This window comes from Mesoplodon mirus, assembly GCF_964341445.2.
Source record: "Mesoplodon mirus genome assembly, chromosome: 6".
Classification (NCBI taxonomy): Eukaryota; Metazoa; Chordata; class Mammalia; order Artiodactyla; family Ziphiidae; genus Mesoplodon; species Mesoplodon mirus.
The window spans coordinates 29972655-29991406 of NC_138982.1; the positions used below are offsets into that span (position 1 = coordinate 29972655).

At 51.8% G+C, this 18752-nt stretch overlaps 1 protein-coding gene across 2 annotated transcripts in view; it reads left to right on the forward strand.

Moving 5' to 3' along the window:
* Positions 1 to 18311, forward strand: part of RFTN1 (raftlin, lipid raft linker 1) — a 199975-nt gene extending 181664 nt beyond the window's left edge. For both annotated transcript variants that reach the window (XM_082625135.1, XM_082625136.1), the window contains 3 exons: positions 5938 to 6041; positions 8399 to 8480; positions 16936 to 18311. In XM_082625135.1, the coding sequence (XP_082481261.1) occupies positions 5938 to 6041; positions 8399 to 8480; positions 16936 to 17343 (594 nt within the window). In that variant the 3' untranslated portion in view covers positions 17344 to 18311. The remainder of the gene's footprint in view (positions 1 to 5937; positions 6042 to 8398; positions 8481 to 16935) is intronic.
* Positions 18312 to 18752: the final 441 nt, after the last annotated feature.

Sequence of the window (18752 nt, forward strand, 5' to 3'; positions counted from 1 at the left end):
GAAGATAGATAGGTAAATAGATAGATAGAGACATAGAGACATAGATAGGTAGGTAGATGGATGGATGGATGGATAGATACCCACAAGAACAAAAATATTGGAAGAAGAGAAAGTGGAAGATGTGTGATTTCAACAGATTTTTAGAAGATGGAAGGTGCACGGAGGAAGGCGGATTAATTTAGCAAAGTAGAGGAAGCTGCACCTGGATGTAGAAGGGATCCTGAGGAAAGCTCTGGTCTTCAAAGCCTAACTCGCTGCAGAATGGTGGGATGTGAACTGCAGAGCTGAAAACTGGGGCATTGTGGTGAAGTCCTTACACAGTGTGGTAAGATCCCTGGCTGCCACCTCTGTCTTGTGCAACCTGGTGACTGCAGAGATAATTCAAGGATCAGACGAAACGACTTATAGAGATAGAATATATGTATCCGTGAAACAAAACCAAGATGCTATAAAAAAGAAATGATCAAAAGAGAAGAAAGAGCTTTGGGGTCTGAAAATAGGGCAGCAGAACATTTTAAAACATACAAAAAGACTGGAAAACAAAATAAAGGACATCTTTCAGAAGGTAAAGTTTTTAAAAAGTCAGAAAACAGGGGGAAAGAAAGGTAATAAAATTAAAATATCAGTCCTACGTTTTGACTAATAGCAAGTCCAGAAAGAAAGAAGACAAAAATGGAAGAGAGAAAAATTATCAAAACAAAAAAAAAAAACAAAAACCCAAAACACTTTTCAGAGTCAAAGGACAAGAATCCTTTGAGGGCAAAGCCATTGAGTGTACAGCCCTTTAACACACACACACACACACACACACACACACGAAGGCATGTTGTGAAATTCTGGAACTTCACGGGGAAAAATATCCTAAAATCTTCCGAAGCAGCACAACAGATTACACTCGAAGTATTAGTAATCCAAATAGATATCACAATGGCGATACTGACATCTAGAAGCTAGTGGAGCAGTACTTCTAAAGTGTTAAAGGCAAACAGATTTCAGCCTAGACTTCTGTACCCAAACTTAGTTAAAAGTGAAGACAAAGACATTTTTAGGAGTGCAGGGATGCAAATAACTTCCAGGGCATTGTTTCCTAGGGAGCCACTAGAGGATATGCTCCAGCAAAATGAGGAGGAAATCAAAAAAGAGAAGACACCAGCCATAGACAGTAGTGGAGGGAGAACACAGTCCTGGGAAGCATCCACACCAGATTGAAGCAAGGGTACAGAAAGTTCCAGAAATATGTCTCCAAGTGGAAAAAAGTAGAACGAACATATTTAGGTACATGGGATAGTTATTGATGGGCAGGAAGAAGAAGTGTTGGAACATGTGGAATGAATTAGTGATGGGTTCATGTACAACCACGCAGATGAAAGAAATTGAGGCCACAGTTAACTCCAGGAAAACTAAAGGACTATATTAAAAAAAAAAAAAAAAAGGTGTGGTCACAGTGCATTACTTGACCCAGCAATATTTGCAATAACACGAACAGACTTTTGATTTAATTAAAATTATAACCATTTGGGGCATCAGGAAAGAGAAAGTAAGAAATGTGAATGGGAGCTCTAAGCCTTTATTTCCCATGGTAGGAAATCAATAGACACCTAAAATTGATAAGTAAGGGAATAGTATATAAACACGCCCTGCCAATTAGTGTTAGGCATCAGTGCTTCGGTAGCAATTTTACAAAAGACTCTTGCAGGGCTCTTGCTTCACATGTCCTCTCGGGGAAGGGAAGGGAAGGGAAGGGAAGAGAAGCACCCAGCTGGTGGCTGTCTCCAGTCATTGTTTCAGGTGTGGAGACCAGCCCAGAAGTCCTGCATACTTTTCAGACATGGAAATTGAATTCCTGTCTTCATTCAGAGTCATGAATAAGGAGCAAAGTATCATCTTTTAAGCTGCTTTTCTCCCAGATTCTTCCAGAATGGAAACAAGGAGAAGAAAAGAAGAGCACACTGACTTCAGGATACAAACTTTCTCACTGGACTGATGTGTTACCACCCCTGCACAAAGGATCTTTGAGCGGATCAAAAGACACATGCGTTTCTTAGTAAACTCTACATTGTGTTGTTCTGTTTTTGGAGGGTAAGGGAAAGTTGTGTTGGGTGCCTGTTTCTTTAGTGGATTTGCAACCACGGAGAAATTACGGGGAACAAAGGAAAAAGAGCCATAAATACAAATGAATCCCTTTTATACAAGTCAAAGAACCACAGGACACGCTTCATTTTTTTTTTAGCACTCCAGGTGTGATCGGAGATTACGTATCCACACAGGAGAGTGGAGAGTTAATTAAAATTTTTGCACCTGTTCCCAGAAAGAAATGTCTTTTCGTTTGATAAGTGGGCTGGCCTTGGATTGCTGTTTGTGCTTTTCTCTCCTCTCTGGAGTGTCACAGAAAAGCAGATCAGAGAGCCTTCCGTCTGATGCGTTTCGGACCACTTTCTCAGCTAGCTAATGGACTTGAAAGCCTCTTCCACTGACTGCATGGAGTTCATGTCATATTTTAGAAACGTCGTCTTCTGACTCTGTTGATAATATGCAAACCGGCTTTGATAGGTGCTTGTGGAAAACCACATTAACCGTTAATTAAATCAAGACCAGCCCAGAGAGTTGGAGTGGGAGAGTCTGGCAGAATGAAACACCTCACCCCCTACCATTTGTATTTTACTTTTCAGCCCGTTCTGTGACAGCCGGCTGGGAACACTTGTGATTGAACTCTCAGCTCTCTCAAGCAGGGTCATGTTTTGCTGTGTTTTCGCTTCTTCCTTTTAGTCTTTCTGATTCTGTACCCTCTGGCTGACATCCCCTACCTTGAGGGGAAAAGCTGTTGGGGAGAAATCCTGCTGTCTTTCTCTTTAAGATGGTGAATGAGGGGAATAAAATAGAAGCAAAGCAGAAGCAGCCCTACGAGGCCTGGCTGGGCAGGCGGGTCAGGCTGCCTCGGGGGTGCCCATTGTCCTGCCTTGCTGGGTGCCCGAGGAGAAAACCCGGCTGGGGCACAGGCACCAATAAAAGGACTCCATCCTGCCACTCAGGGCTTTGTGAGCACCACGCTTGTCCTGGTTGCCATGGCAACTGTCTGTAGCTGGTTTGTCAGAGTGCTTGATAAAGTGGGAAGGTTATTCTTGATAGACCCAAGTAATCTTAACCTTGCAGAGCTTGAGTGTGGATGTACCATTTTCTCTCCTCTTTAAATCAGGAATGCAGGGATGGGGGCACGGGTTCTCAGGATAAAGCTGCCACGGCAGGTGGTGAGGGCCCTGTCCAGCACAAGGGACACTGGCCGTAACTGGTCTGGAAGGGAGGTCCCGTGTGTCCGGGGGGCCAGCAGAGACAGGGGTGGCTGGGTCACCTTCTGCCGCCTCTGGCCTGAATGGGGGCTTCAGGGACGGGGCCAGAGTGGGGTCGCCTCCTGTCCCTCTCCCGTCAGTTGGTTGTATTTGTACCTGTCTCTCCTCTCTTCCTTCCTTTTCTTCCTGCTCCCCTCTTTCATTAACTCCCCGTCCTCTCCTCCTTCTCTTGCCCCTTCCCCACCCCGTTCTTTTGTCCCCCACCTTCTCCTCTTCCCCGCTCCATTGCTTTCTGCTGCACCAGTATTAGTAACAGAGCAGAGCCTTTCAAAGTCCCCCGACTTCTCCTCTCCTGGAGGATGAAAGGAAAGGTAACAGCTTTCCTTTCGGGGAAATTCGAAAGTAACAGCTGATCATTTCTGGCCACGAAATTGCAGACTCTTTTCTGTCATCCGAAGAAACCTACTTGATTATCTAGGCAGTACTTTTCAGACTTAGCTGCATGTCAGCTACTGGAAACACTCTTTAAAAAAAATAGAGCTACCGTATTATCCAGCAGTTCCACTCCTGGGTATGTATCCAAAGAAAAGAAAAGACCAATTAGAAAAGATACATGCACCCCAGTGTTCATAGCAGCATTATTTATCATTGCTAAGATACAGAAGAAACCCAAGTGTCCATCAATAGAGGAATGGATAAAGAAGATGTGGTACATATATACAATGGAATACTATGCAGCCATAAAAAGAATGAAATAATGCCATTTGCAGCAACATGGATGGACCTGGGGGGGTATTATGCCTATTAGTGAAATAAGTCAGAGAGAGAAAGACAGATACTTTATGTTTCCACTTATATGTGAAATCTAAAAAATAAAATGAATGACTATAACAAATCAGAAACAGGCTCATAGATATAGAGAACAAACTAGTGGTTATCAGTGCGGAGAATGAAGGGGGGAGGGGCAAGATAGGTAAAGGGGATTAAGAGGTACAAACTACTATGTATAAAATAGATAAGATACAAGGATGTAATGTACAGCACAGGGAATATATATTTTATAATAACTTTATATGGAGTATAATCTATAAAAATATTGGATCACTATGGGGTATACCTGAAACTAATATAATATTGTAACTCAACAGCACTTCCATTAAGAAAAGAAAAAAAAACAGACCCCTGGGTCCCACCCCCAGAGTTTCTGATTGTACAGGTCTGGGTGGGGTCCCAAGACTCTATTTCTAACAAGTTCCCAGGTGATGCTGCTGGCTCGGGGACCACACTCTGAGAACCACTGACATAGGCCAAGACTTGCTTTATATAGTTGAGGCTCCCCGAGGGTACGTTGGTTGCCCCGTAGCCACGCTGGGATGGATGCCCAGTGATAGGAGTTTTAAAGCCGTTGGGAGAAGCAGGGCTGGTTGTTCCCTCATCTCTCTTCTGGCCCCTGGTTCTGTCCCCCAAAGGCCTCCAGCAGGACAGCCCCTCACTGTGGGTGGTCCCCTCTGAGCAGCACCGCTCTCCGGGTGAGCCTCTTCTCAGCGCTCCAGGCCCCTCGCGGTCTGCCATTTGTCTATGCTGGCGTCCCCCCGGAATGCCTTATACCCAGCTCCACCTGTCCATCTCCACCCAGCCCCTGAGCCCCAGGAAGCCCGCCCTGACCACGATCGCACCATCCCTTTCTGCTAACAGTGCGGCCTCATGGCCCTGCCAGTGGGCTGTTTTGTATTTCGGTCACATGGGTGTTTGTGCCGTGGCCTCTGCTGGACTGAACTCCAGCAGCAGGACTGTGCCTTCGTTCACCTCCGACCCACCTGGGCTCCGAGGTACTTGCTGAATGAGTCCTGTGGCAGCCTCCGCTGGAAGGACTCTACACACATGTCAGTAGTGTTTGAAGCCATTACCAGGAGCTGACCGAGCAGAGAGTGGGTGCAGGGTCTACGCAGGGAGGGGTGGGGCTTAGCCTGCCTCTCGAGAAAGCAGGATGTAAGGCCCGGGCTGGCGGCCTCACAGTGGGATTGTCTCCCTGTGGGAGCAGGACTGGGTTTTTAAATTGAAAGGCAAGCGTCAGTCCCCTCCCCCTGCTCCTCCCTGATTCCAAATGAAGCAGCTTTCATCTACTCCTTTACGGCAGGATGTGTAACACAGGTGAAGCTCCCTGTTTGTGTGCACGTGCAGGGTGTGTGTGTGTGTGTGTGTGTGTGTGTGTTGCCGCTGTGGCTGGATGCAGATGACTCGAACGTTTGTCAAATGTAATTTCACTCCCCACAAGATGCTCTGAAACCATCTGAGCAGTGGATGTTGTCATGGGCTTAGGTACGTCTTGGAGCAGAAGTGATGGTGTTTCTTCAGTGAAACTCACAGGAGGCTATTTGTCCAGACAAGAATAAAACAAAATGAATGGATCAACCCTTTGGCTCTATCTCTTTGCCGACTGCACAGACTGAGTCGGGGCTGGAAAGAAATCCCATGTTGGCAGTCGGGCTCCAAGCTCTTGAAGCATCTTCGGAGCTGGAGTAGGGCCCCAGGCTACAGGGCATCCCACCCCTTTCTGCTTTGTTGGGTTGGCGGATTGGACGGTCCCCTCTCCGTCCCTCAGACGTCATTGGCTTGAGGCAGCTGCAGCCCTGACTATGGCCTTTCTCCCCAGGGTGTCGAGGTGCAGACAGACTACGTGCCCCTGCTGAACTCGCTGGCCGCCTACGGCTGGCAACTCACCTGTGTGCTGCCAACTCCTGTCGTCAAGACAACGAGGTAACAATAACCATCATTACTGTTACTGAACACTTGCACTGTTCCCCATAAACCCTTCCGTGCGTAACTTATTGAATCCCTGTGAGTCTGGTTTTGTTACATCAGTTCTCCACCTGGGAAACGGCAGGGTCAGGATTTCAGAGTCTTAACTACCCCCCCACCCAGAGCAGCCCTCTTCCCACATGGGGAGCCTCGGCCAGTGAGCCATTGCTGCCTAGCCTGTCACCTGGGCTGAGGGGACCCAGGGCTCTCAGATGCAAAAGAAACTCAGCATCTGCTGTGTGCCCTGTGCTGGGCTAGGCAGGCACGTTGCATGCAAAGTCTCATCTAGTCCTCAAAAAATCCTGTGAGGTGAGGTGGGATTTTTTTGGTTGTATTTAACCGATTTTATAGCTGAGGAAAGTGTGGCCGGGGAGGTTGAAGTGCTAGCCCAAGGTCATGGCGCTGGTCAGTAGCCCCATCAAGGGGACATGAGGCCCTGGACTCTCAGCCCTGGCTGTGGCCCTTCCTGTGATTTCACGTTCATGGTCGTTTGTCCACCCTCAGTTCTCCCTGCTGTCCCTTGAGCCCGTGGGCTTATCCTAGTCTTACGAACCCTAAAGCCCTTCCATCTGTCTTTTGGGTTTGCTATCAAGCTGGTCCTTCTAACTACCTGTGGGGTGGTAAGCATAGATGTGGTTCCCATTTTACAGATGAAGAAACTGAGGCTCACAGAGGCTCCATCACATACCCAAGGCCACACAGCCAGCAAGTGGCAGAACCCCCGACTAGACCCTCAGTCTACAACGGGCCACCTCTTTGCTGACCTCTGGGGGTGCCCCCTCCCGTGGCCCTCAGCCCCGCCCTCCCTGAGTCCAGCTGCGTGCTCACACCCGCAGGTGATGGACGGCCTGAGGCAAGCCTAGTGACCCGGGGAATGGCAGGTGGTGCAGACCCAGAGCACAGACAGAGGCGGGAGTGTGGGCTCCCATCACTGCCTCTCTTGGGCCCTCATCACATCCCCCACCCCCGGGGTCTGTGCAGCTGCAGGAGCCAGTCTGCAGCCGCCCTTGGGCCCTGGACCACCGGGAGATTTCCGTATTGCTTCTTGGCCAAAGTTTCTGTGGGCATAGGGTGGTGCCGTGGAGGGGAAGGAACCCCCGATTTGTGACCCAGAGCTTGAACCCAAGTCCTGAGTCGGCCGATTGTTGTTTACCTTGGTCAAGTCCACGTAGCTTCTTTGAGCCAGTTTCCTAGTCCATGCAGCTAGGAATGCTGCCTGCCTTCTGTTCCAGAGGACAAGAGCCTCCCTGAGAATGTATTTGAATGTGAAGCCCCCGCTGGCTCTGTGCTCGCAGCCCGGAGGGTAGGGACGGTCTCTCTGTCTCAAGCAGTCCCACCTTCTAAATAAGCCTCCGTGATCCTCCACCTTCCTGGCCTTAAATGACCCTTGCGGTGGAGTGGAGAGAGCGTGGGACTGGGCAGAATCCCCGCTGTGTGACCCCCGGCCTGCTCCTTGACCAAGCTGAGCTGTCCTGTCCCATTGGTGAAAGTAGGGGTCCCATTGTTTGGAGCGCCGGGTGCAATCGCCCAGCCCGGCCCGGGCACAAAATAGAAAATGCTAGTCCTCTCCCTCCTTTCCGTCCAACACCCCATGTAGTGACACATCACCTCAGCAGAGAAGACGTTTGCCAAATAGAGGTTTAAGAAAGTGATCTGAAGGTGCGGGGTTCGCGGTGGCCAGAAAACAATGATCTCCGTCACAACATTTCTAGCATCTTTAAAGGCAGCTCCTCGAGGTCCTGCCTTCCTGGGAGGAAGGCGCACCCCCTGTGCCATAAAAATGAATAGTGTCCCCAGCCCGTTCGTTAATGCCAGTTCCCGCTGCTCACAAGGGTGACTCAGGGTGGTGGCCTGGACCCGTGCGCAGCCAGGCCCTCTGCCCAAACTCCTGTAATCGCTCAGGTCCTCACTGGCCGCCCATCCCAGGCCAACCAGTTCCCTCCTTGGCCTCATTCCCAGAGACAGACTTGGAAGAGGCCTCCACCCTCTGATATTCACTGAGGCCACTTTGTCGTCATTTGGCGAAGATGGTAGCTGTCATTTCACGTCACGGGAAAGGGGGTTTTCAGCCAGGAAGCTGCCTTCCAAGGATGCACACATAGCTTTCGTTGGGCCCCTGAGATAGCAAGCAAGGGTGGGTGGCCTGGGGGTGGGAAGGTGGGGGGCTTCTTGACCTCCGACCTCTCACTCTCGGGCGGACACCTTCCTTCCCACGGGCAGCCGACCTGGATGAAGTTCAGGACGGCGGCCTCCGTGTGAGGTGCGGGGCTCCGCCAGGTATAAAGGACTCATTCTCAGCTCTGCCTGTGTTACAGGGAGGGGAACGTATCCACCAAGCAGATTGTCTTTCTTCAGAGACCGTGTCTACCTCAGAAAATCAAGAAGAAGGAATCAAAGGTGAGTGACCTTGGCTGCTTTGTTTTGCTTGCTCTGTTTTGCTCACCAGAGCCCGGGGACACCTGAGCCCCTCTGGGGCAGGTGAGGGCACCGGAGGGCCTTGTCGCCGGTCTCCTCCTGCAAGGATGCTCAGGCCACCAGCTTCACGAGGCTGAAGGGGGAGTGGGAAGGCAGGTGCCGTCTGACTCGGGCTGGGACGGCTGAGCTCACGCCCAGCTTCTCCGTATCTCTTAATCTCGTTACAAGCTGGTTGACGCCCTGTCCTGCCCGTGGGTCCCTTGGGACATCAGAAGTTTGGGGAGCTTGGCAGAGAGAACCTGCCAGACGACCTTCCCCACAGGCCCTGCCCTGCAGGTCTGAGTGGAAGTGGCTGTTACAGACAGAGGGCATCTCCCCTGTGGAGTGAGTCCTCGGGCCAGGCTGTCCTGGGATGGCCAGGGGCCTTCCCCCTCTCCCTGGACGTCACGTGAACTGTCCCAGAAACACAGGGGCACTGAGAGACGTGGCTGTTCTCAGAGTTTTTCCCGTGTTTCCTGAAACTGAGGCCAAGTCCTCCCCTTGTGTGACATGATTCCGATGCCTCACACCCCCGTGCTTTGCCCCCTTGGGTGCTCTTCCCGCGGGTGTTCATGGTCACTCGGGAAAAGAGTCGAGGGAAACTTCCAAGCCCCTGGAGCCGGCTGGCTCCCCCTGTGACGGACAAGGCCACACTGTGGGGCAGAGCCCACCGGACCCGCCCGTGCCCTCGCCGGGCGCCGTCCCCGAGCTCCCCACCCGCAGTTCCTCGTGTTCTTGGGACCCAGAGCCCAGACAGGAGCACCAAGCAAGTGAACAGATTGGAGCAGCCCCTCTGCAGCCAGCAAATCCAAGGTGGGGGCCACTGGTGGGAGGAACGCCAAGGAAGAAGCTCCGGAGCCAGCTGGGGTGGAGGGCAGAGGAAGGGCTCTTCAAGCTCGGAGATGCCGGTGTGACGGATGACAGCAGCAGAGGACCAGAAGGCAGCCACCGAAGCCATCATTGCCCACCAGGAGCAACCAGCCACCAGCTGGAAGACGGATGGTCCCGGGCTGCCACCAGCCACAGCTTGGCCTGGGCTGTGGAGCCGCGCGCATTCACGCAGTGACCTTCTAGCAGCACCACCGAGGTCTCCCTCCAGACGCCGGGCAAAGCCCGGCTTTTGCCCTGACGAGGAGGATGTGGTGCTGCCTTTTCTTGCCAGCGTGTCCTTGTTGTGGTGCCAGCAGATCCCAAAGGACAGACAGGTGGCTTGATCCTGGTGAAGGCTGCGCATCTCACCCAGGGGACAAGCCAGTGGGAACCCGAGGGCAGGGGGATGTTAGGGGTAGAGCTTTAAGGCTGCTGTAAGAAAGTAGAACAGCGCACCTCAGGGGAAATCCAGGGAGGTGGGAGTCAGCCTTTTCTGGTCAGTAGAGACGTCCACCCCCAGTGAGCTGCACGAACCCGGGCAGACCTGCTCATTCCAGGGCTTGGGGTGACAAGCACTGTTCTCTGTGTGACCTGGGGAGGCCACCTCACTGTTACAGCCCCAGATGTAGGGACTGTACCATCCCATCACCCCCGTCATCCACTCCTCACTCAGCTGACGGGTCATCGTCCTGCTCCCAGGAGACGGTGCCCCCTGCCCCGTGGCCATGGCTCCATCCTCACCGTGCCCTAGCCCCCCGCGTCACTGACACTGTTCTTGCCCTCCATCCCTCGAAGCACCATTTTCTCTCAGCTGTCCCACCACTCTCGCCTGGTTTCCCACCTAGTTCCTCATTTCTAGCCCCGTTTCTCCCCATTTTCTCTCACCTCTTCCTTAGAAAATCTCATCCACCCCCCAGAGTGAGAAAATCTCACTCACCACCTCTGTGTCGATGAGTCTTACCTCTGCATGTTTAGCCCTGGCTTCTCCCCTGGGACCCCAGCTCCACCTGCCCTGCGGCTACTCGTGACCTTGCCCTTTCCCGCACCGGCCGTCACCCCACCCCCTGACCTTAGAGGAACAGCGCTTCCATGGCCTAGAGGCTCCCACACACCTAGAGGTTGCCCTTGGTGCTTCCATCTCCTTCCCACCATATTCAGTCTGTCCTTAAGGCACATCTGGTTTGGGTCCTAGACATTCTGGAACCCCCTCTTCTCTCCATCACCACCTGCCTGGATGACTCCTCCGATCTCCTGATGACAGGTCTCCCCTTCAGATATGTTCTCCATTCAGAGCCAAAGTGAACTTTCAAAAAAAGTAAATTGAATCGTGTCACTCCACTGCTTAAAATGGTTCTAAAGCTTTGGGTTTTTCTTAGGATAAAGATGGAAGCCTGTATGGTGGTCCACACGGCCCTGTGGGATCTGGCCCCCATCTTCTGCATTCCAGCCACTCTGGCCTTCCTGCGCGTCCGTGCCCCTCGCTGCCACAGGGCCTTTGCTTGGGCAGTTCCCCTGCCCCAGATGTTCTCTTCCTTTGTATTTTTTGGGGATGGTGTTCTCTCCTTTTAGACCAAGCCAGGCTCCTCTGTGATTCACTGGGAAGAACCACGTTCCTCTCCTCTCCGTTTCTAATTATTTGTGATCAATCCTCCACCAGTAGAATCAGACATTCATTCTGTGAGAACAGATCCTTTTTGTCCTCACTGTTGTATGCCCAGTGCCTGGCTTTTAGTTAGTACTCAACAAATACTTGCTGGATCAATGAGTGAATAATCAAACTTCTGAGCCTGGGACATGCACAGTACGTCTGGCACTGAAATTTCAGACAAGAGATTGCAAGATTCAAACATCAAGGGTGCAGCATATTTAGTCCTCTTCAATCAGCCAAGTGGACAAAAGCCTCCAGTCAAGACTTTTCACCATTTGAAAGAAACCTCTCTGTGTACCTCTGAGTGTGGCTTTCAAAGCAAATATTAACCTCCTTGGAAGGTAACAGGTGATTTCTACGACACGGGAGAAGTCTGCCTTCCCACTAAATTACTTGAAGTGGAGGCAGATATGGATGGTTTCTTAATGTGTGAATGAAATCACCAGCCCTGCTGACGTGGAGCTGTGGACACACACGCTGCTGTAAAGCGGAGGATTTTTCCTTTTCTCACGCACTTCTGGCATGGACAGCTAGTCGGGGTTTTTCTCAGTTTAGGTACCGACAGTACACTCACGTGCCACACACACACCCGGCTCAGGAAGGCCATCCACCCTGCTCAACTTGCAGCTGCTGGTTGGGTTCGGAGACTCGCCCTGGAACTGCTCAGGATGTGATGCATCCTTCAGGCTGTGGATGCTACAGTTCTTCCCTCAGAGCCTGCGCATGGAAAGCTCTACTGCCTCGGATCTGAAATACAGTCGACCCTTGAACAACGTGGAGGTTAATCCGAGTGTAATTTGTAGTGGGCCCTCCGTATCCAAGGTTCACTGACCCGAGGATGCAACCAACCACTGACCGAGCAGCACTGTAGTTTTTACTCTTGCCAACCATCCGCGTGTAAGTGGACCTGCATCGTCCAAGGGCCAGCTGTAGTTTTGGTTGTTCCGTAAAGACTGTGACTGTCCCCAGCAAAGGAGGAAGGGACGCCTGCTGGTGAACGGAAGCGGGCGCGATGGTGGAGGAGGCCCTCCCAGGGACGCAGGGCTGGCACTGTGCAAGGACTGGGGACCCTGTTCCACACGGTGAAACCCTGCCCAGCTGTTGTTCTTACCTGATTGGTTCTCACATTGTGGCTCGTGAACCAGCAGTACCAACATCACCCAGGAGCTGGTTAAAAATGCCAGTCTCCCTCTCCTCCCCAGGCGCCCTGAGTCAGAAACTCCGGGACAGGGTGGGGGACCCGTGTCTGAAGGAGCCCTCCAGGTGATTCTGATGCCCACTCGAGTCTGAGAGCCAGTGTCTGAGTTGAATAGTTTAGGGCCCCCTCTAGGCTCACTGTGTGGATCTCCATTCACATTTTATTATTATTGATCTTTAAAAAATGGGCCTGTCAGGGAGCTTTCAGTGTAGATATTTGTTTTTAGTAAGACAAACCAAAGCATCTTTCATGGCAGTTATAGCTGGACTTCCATTAGCTGACCCCTTGGCTTCATGAGTCAAGCACCTGACCTAGCAGATGAATCTGAACACCATGAAGTCTGAAAGCTGAGGCACTTAGGGGACGGGCTGAGCTATTCCGAAGGTGTGTGCCTTCTCCCCCTGGCTTCCTCTCCTCCCTTCCTTCCAGAACATGAGCCTAAAGCCTTTTCACCCACCAAGAATGAGCAGATGGAAGATTAGTGTGGGGCCAGAGAAACCTGTGTTTGAATTTCAGCTCTGCTGTTTTCTAGCTGTGTGACCTTGGGCAAGTTACTTAACCCCCCTGAACCTCTACATGCCCATCATAATAATGGTGCTAACAATGCCTAATGAGAGTACCGCTTTGGGGATTCAGGGAAATGGGAAAGCTTGTCCCATTTAGCTTTTAGTTTATATAGACCCTGAGTTTTGGCCACTGCTACTTCCCTGCTTCATGAGAATGCCCCCTTCAAAAGGAGAGAAGGAAAGGAGAAGACTCCAGCCAGAGCCTCTGGGTGACCTGGCTGCAGCACTGGGACAGCTGTGGTGGCTTGGGGACCCCGGGCAGCTTGGGGAGTCAGTGACATCACCACTCCCCATCTGAGGACACAGAAAACGGTGCAGTCCTCGAAGACATTTGGCTTGGCAGATTTTTCTGGGATGACTCCAAAGGACAGAAAAACATTGGCTGGAGTAGTTCCCATCCAGCTCGGTATGGACAGTCCCAAATCCTTCTCTGCCCAGCAGCCCAGGCAGGGTCCTGGAGGAAGCAGCTGGTGTGCCCGCCACAGGCCCTTTCCAGTCTGTGTCCTTCTGTCGTATTATATCAGGAGATCAATGCAGTGTGATCCTCTACAGGAAACTGGATATAGCCAGGCATCCGAGGAACCACGAATCTGTTGTTTATTTATAGCAAGAGCAGCCTCTGAGAGGACATCGGGTTTGCATTAGAAAATAGCCAGGGTCCAGGATGGAGTCTGGCACAGGTAGAATGGGCACAGCTATACACCGCCCACCCGCAGAGGGTGCTGTGCTCATCCACTACCGTGTGGGTTGTGCACCCAGATCTGGGGGCAGGGGCAGCTCTTTTGGAGATTAATAACTTGCCCAAAGACAGACAGCTAACGAATGCCAGAACTGGGGTTTGAACCGGGGTCTTAGCCACCACACTATGTGTAATGCTTTGGTGTCTTAGCATTTAGGGCCTTTCAGCCGAAGCAATCTCCCCAGTTTTTTGGCAAAAGTAAAACTTCCTCCAGCTTCTCTGAGAGTTGACTGCCTCTCAGATCGCTATATAGGCCAGTTTGACTGGCCTTTTTCTAAGAACATGCAAAATGCAGAGGGTCTCACTGTTTGGAGACATCCATTAAAAAAAAAAAAGGCTCTTCCATTTGGGCTGGAATTAAAATGCAGCAGCCTCTGCACACAACAAGGCAGCAGTTATGAAGCATGATTGCGTGGTACCCAAGAGCCATGCAGGGCTGGCATTGGAGGCTGCAGCATCTGTGCTGAGGTCAGAGGTCCTGGTCCTGCACTGATGGTTAGGGGGCCCCAAGATGCCTGCTTGGCAGTGTCTACTGAAGTGGGTGCCTTTGGGTGGGGTCTGAGGCACCCCTTCACCTGCAGAGGGGGTCCACTGTTGCAAACTCATGGCTTGGGTGGAAGAAACTCAAAACTACCCCGAGGGAAGTCCATCAGCCATCGTACAAGAGAACCCCCAAAAAGGAGTGCCCTAGGGAAACCCAGCCAACACTGTAGGTGAACTCATTTGGGATTTGCAGGGAGGGTGGGTGGAGGAAGACAGGATAAATGTTAAATCCTAACCTCAGCACGCACTTCACTCCTTTTCCTCTTCTTTGATGGAATATTCAAATTTACCAGTCTTGTCCAAAAGGGGGTCAACACAGGAACCCCAGGATGTGTTCCGCCTCGGAGCCCTGAGTGTGTTCAGGCAGATGTCTTATTTGAGGAAGTAGACTTCTACCACCGAAAACGCCACAAAGTTGGCAGATTTTTAAGAATTTACGTAGCACATTTTTGCTTCTTCCTAGCAAAGTACTCAGATTTATCTATGCATGGTAAAGCCTTAGGAAATGGTTTTCCACTGATGGTGCAACTGCCCTCCTGGGCTCCCCTCTCTAGCCTCGCCAGAAGTCATTCGAACGGATGGCTCCCTTTATTTTTCTTTCAGTCACAGAATGGCTTAGATTTAAGTCCATATTTGATGAAACCAGTGTGCTGCGACTCAAGTGGAAAGAAATGAAACGAAAGAAAGAAGTGGAACTTCAAGCACAACCGCGTGTCCCTGGGGCCCGGAGCTGCACCTGCGGGGTGGCCGAGGCCCTTGCCTGGGGTCCAGGCCCCCGATTCTCTTCCCAGCAAGACCCATCTCTCCCCGGGGCCTCCTGACTCCAGTCCTCCCCCACCCAGCACTCTTGGGGCTTCTCTCTTGTTCTCCGTGCCTCTCACAGCTGGGCCTGGCCTGTCCCCAGGACCCTGTGGCTGGCGTCACCCCAGGAGTGCAGCACGCAGCTCCCGGCCTCTGGGTCCCAGGATGGCAGGGCTCAGAGGGGTCTTTGCTCAGGAAGACTTATGCTTGGGGAGTGGAAGAAGGCCATAGTTCTCTCTGCGTTGTTACCCAGGAGCGCATCCCTCTTTTGTAAACACAGGGACCCATTTCTCCGAGTCTTCCTTTACTACCCTTCACGTTTCTGTGTCTGCTCCAGCTCATTCGCCCGGATTTATTCCAAGCACACAGGCTCCCAAACTGTCTTCCTCCAGAGCAGCTCCTGCTGTCAGCAGACTCAGCAGGACTTTGAATTTTTCCCCTTTCTTCCTCAAATTAATTTCACTTTCTGGAGATCAGCCAGACCTGATGTGCGGATGCACCAGTAACTCCTCACTAAGGCCCAAGCTGTGTTTTGACTCTTAAGATTTCAGGACCAGCTCCCCTGAAACAGGGAGCTTGGCTAGCTTGGCCGGGCTCTGCCGTCCTTCCATTCATCCATCTCACAAAAGGTTTTGAGCACCTTCTCTGTGCCAGGCTCTGTGCTGTATCCCAGGGATGCAGGGGTGCAGAGGACAGATGGCATCCCCGACCTTCTGAACTCACATCTTGTGTCAGTAATGGTAACAGCAGACACACTGGTATATTGTGTGCTGGGCACAGTGCTAAGCCTGCTATGTGGATTATTGCATCATTGAATCGAAATAAATACCCTCTAAGGCAGAGTTTGGCGAACTACGGCTCTCAGGCCAAATCTGGCCCACGGCCTGTTTTTGTAGATAAAGCTTTATTGGAACACAGTCATGCCCGTTTGCTCACGTGTTACCCATGACTGCTTTTGTGCTATGGCAGAGTTGAATGGCTGCAACAGAGAACGTAAGGCCTGCAAAGCCTAAAATAGTTATTACCTGCCTCTGTACAGAAAAAGTTATTGACCCTGATTTAAGTTAGGGTTACTCCCCCCATTGTATAGATGGGAACACAGGCCAGTCGGGGTGGGGGGGTGGACTCTTCACGTGGGCGGTCTCCCTCCACGGCTTCGATGTGACCCCGTCCTTTCCCAGCTCTGTTGCTGACCGTGTGCTTGGTCCTCTCTGAGCTCCATAGACTTCCCTGTCCCACAGGGAAATGCAGGTGGGGCTCCCTGGGAAGCGGCCTCTGAGATGGATTTGGATGCGGTTTTAGGGGGAGTGCCCTTGGGAATACATGTTGGGGAAGGAGGGCACAGGAGTGGGCAGAGGGAGATGTTGGGCTGTGATTGTAGCTCTGGAGCAGGGATGGCCTTTTAGAGTTGCCCAGAGTTGGTAACAGGAGGATGGGCCGTTGTCCATGACTGGACCAGTCATTGGTCGTAGCTTGCCCCCAGAAGGGAGTGAGACCTTTGGGGAGGTGGCCGGACTCAGGGGATTGGCTGGGGGCTGTCAGCCTGCCCATCCTACAGGGGGACCTGAGCACCCGGGTTCTGTGCCCTTCTGGCTGGGGTGATCTGATGAGGCGGTGGCCAGTGCGGGGTACCTACAGCTGCTCAGAGTGGAAGGGAGTGGCCGGAGCCCTGGCACTTAGGAAGAACAGGCCCGTGTCCCCTCACCCATCCTGGTCCTCCAAACGATAGGATTTCAGCACCTTCTTTCGCAGGCCTTTGGTATGGGGCCAGCTGAAAGAAATACCCCTCGCCCCCCACAAACCCCTGGGATCCACATCTAAAATCCACGCCGTGGCAGGATCGGCAGGCTCTGGGTGGGTGTGACGTTTGAGCTGTGATTCGGTTTGGTGCCAGGAATGCCCTGCTCCGGGAATACTGGGCATTGCGTCTTGCTGCCAGAAGTGACGTGGGCGTGAATGCAAACAAACGTCCACGGGAAGCTCTAGATTCACAGAGGCTGCATGTATTTATCCCCATCTTCTCTGATTTCTAGTTTCAGTGGCGATTCTCCCGAGACGAAATGCACAACAGGCAGATGAGGAAATCCAGAGGTAAACTCGGTGCCAGAGGAAAGCAGCAAGCAGAGCAAAATGAGAGGTATCTAGAAGACCAGTTTCCCAAAGCCGGAGACGTGGAAAACCGTGTGCCGGGGCTGCAGCAGGAGGACTGGGCCTCTGCGGAGGTGAAGGTCCCCGCGCAGGCGGAGGTCCTGGGAGAAAAGCTGCGTTCTGACGGCCAGCTCTGGGTGGAGGCTGGGGCCGTGCAGAACGGTCCCTTCGGCCACAGCCCTGCCCCTGCAGGGGGCTGCATTGGGCACCCCAGTCCTGATCCTAGAGAGGATGCCGGGGAGGGGGATGCTGAGGAAGTGGCTGCAGAGCCCACGGCAGCAGAGGACAACTGAGGCTCAGCAGGTGGTGCTGAGGCGTGAAGAGCTGGCAGACCTGGGGCACAGTGCCAGCTGGGCTGGGGGCTGATGTGCCCTGGTGTCACGTGTTACCCTTTGGCTTGGCTTGACCTCTCCTTGTGAGCTTACCTGAGCCCTCCGAGGAGGGCTGGCTCCCTGACAGTGTTGGTTTCTGCACATCCATTTGAAATGTGTCGTAAGGCCCTGGTGTTAGAACACAAGAGGGCAGGTTACTTCCAGACATGGAGGCTGGAGGCCCAGCCCTGGCCCCACGCCACTCCAGGGAGGGGCTGGACCATCCAGTGCCTGTGCCCACCCCCACCCAGAGCCTCCAGGGGGCCTTCGGGCCAAATCGCGGTCCTCCCTGTCTACAAGTCAAGGCTGAGTTGTTCATCCCCACACCCCGAGATGGCCGTGTCCAGCCCGTGCTGTCTGCTGCAGCTACTTGGTGATTGTAACAACCCCTGGTGCCCAGTCGGGCTGCCTTTCTCCATCTAACCCCCCCAGACCTTGCTGCTTTGGCAAATAACATTGGGAGGGGAGGTGCCCCACCTCCTGGCTTTTCTCCAAGTGTTCCCATAGATACTGGTAATCTGAAAATGAAGAGGTAATTCTGTGTGTGTACCCACTCTTGGAAGAATGTCCAAGAAAGTATTCTGTGTTAGTGTTAATGCCAAAATTTTTTTTAAGATTTTGTATTCAGCACATCACATGAACACACGTTCTTTCTGTCATTTCAAGGCAAACCGACTGGCGGCGAGCCCTTGTTACGTGCTATTTTAATCATGTGTCATTAGCCAAGTCACTTCCCATGTATGCTATGATGTGTTTATATCATCCAGAATGTGGCTTTAAGTAGAAGCAGCTGGCAAACCTTGGAGAGTGTCAACTGTCTTGACCAACATCCTGTCTCTTCTTTCTTGTTTAGTTACTTAAAGCAATAAATCATCTATGAGTTTAGTGCACTGTGAGTATTGAGTATTTATCATGTTGCAGTAACAAGTCCTATAGCCTCGTGTCCCCTGTTCACGCTTCCTAAGTTTCTAACTCCTGGCAGCAGATGGATGACTTTGGAGAGACCAAAGCTTCTGTGGAAGCAGCGGAGCCAGCTGAGCATGCTCTGCATTCATTTGTAGAAAGAAGACAGAAAGCGGGATTCAGGTGCCACCAGGTAAGCCAGGGCACGGCCATCTCCCATCACCCCGGGGTGGTGGAGACAAGTACCTTTTTAAAACAAAGAAGAAGCCCTATGTCAATTTCTAAGCATGTCTCCGAGCTTTTAATTATTTAATGAGGTAAGTCTTTTACCTGCTTGCAAATTTGCTAAAATAAAACACATTTTAATATATTTTTATAGGGCAGAATTGAAAACCCTTACACAGACACACTGTACAGTCATTTTCCTT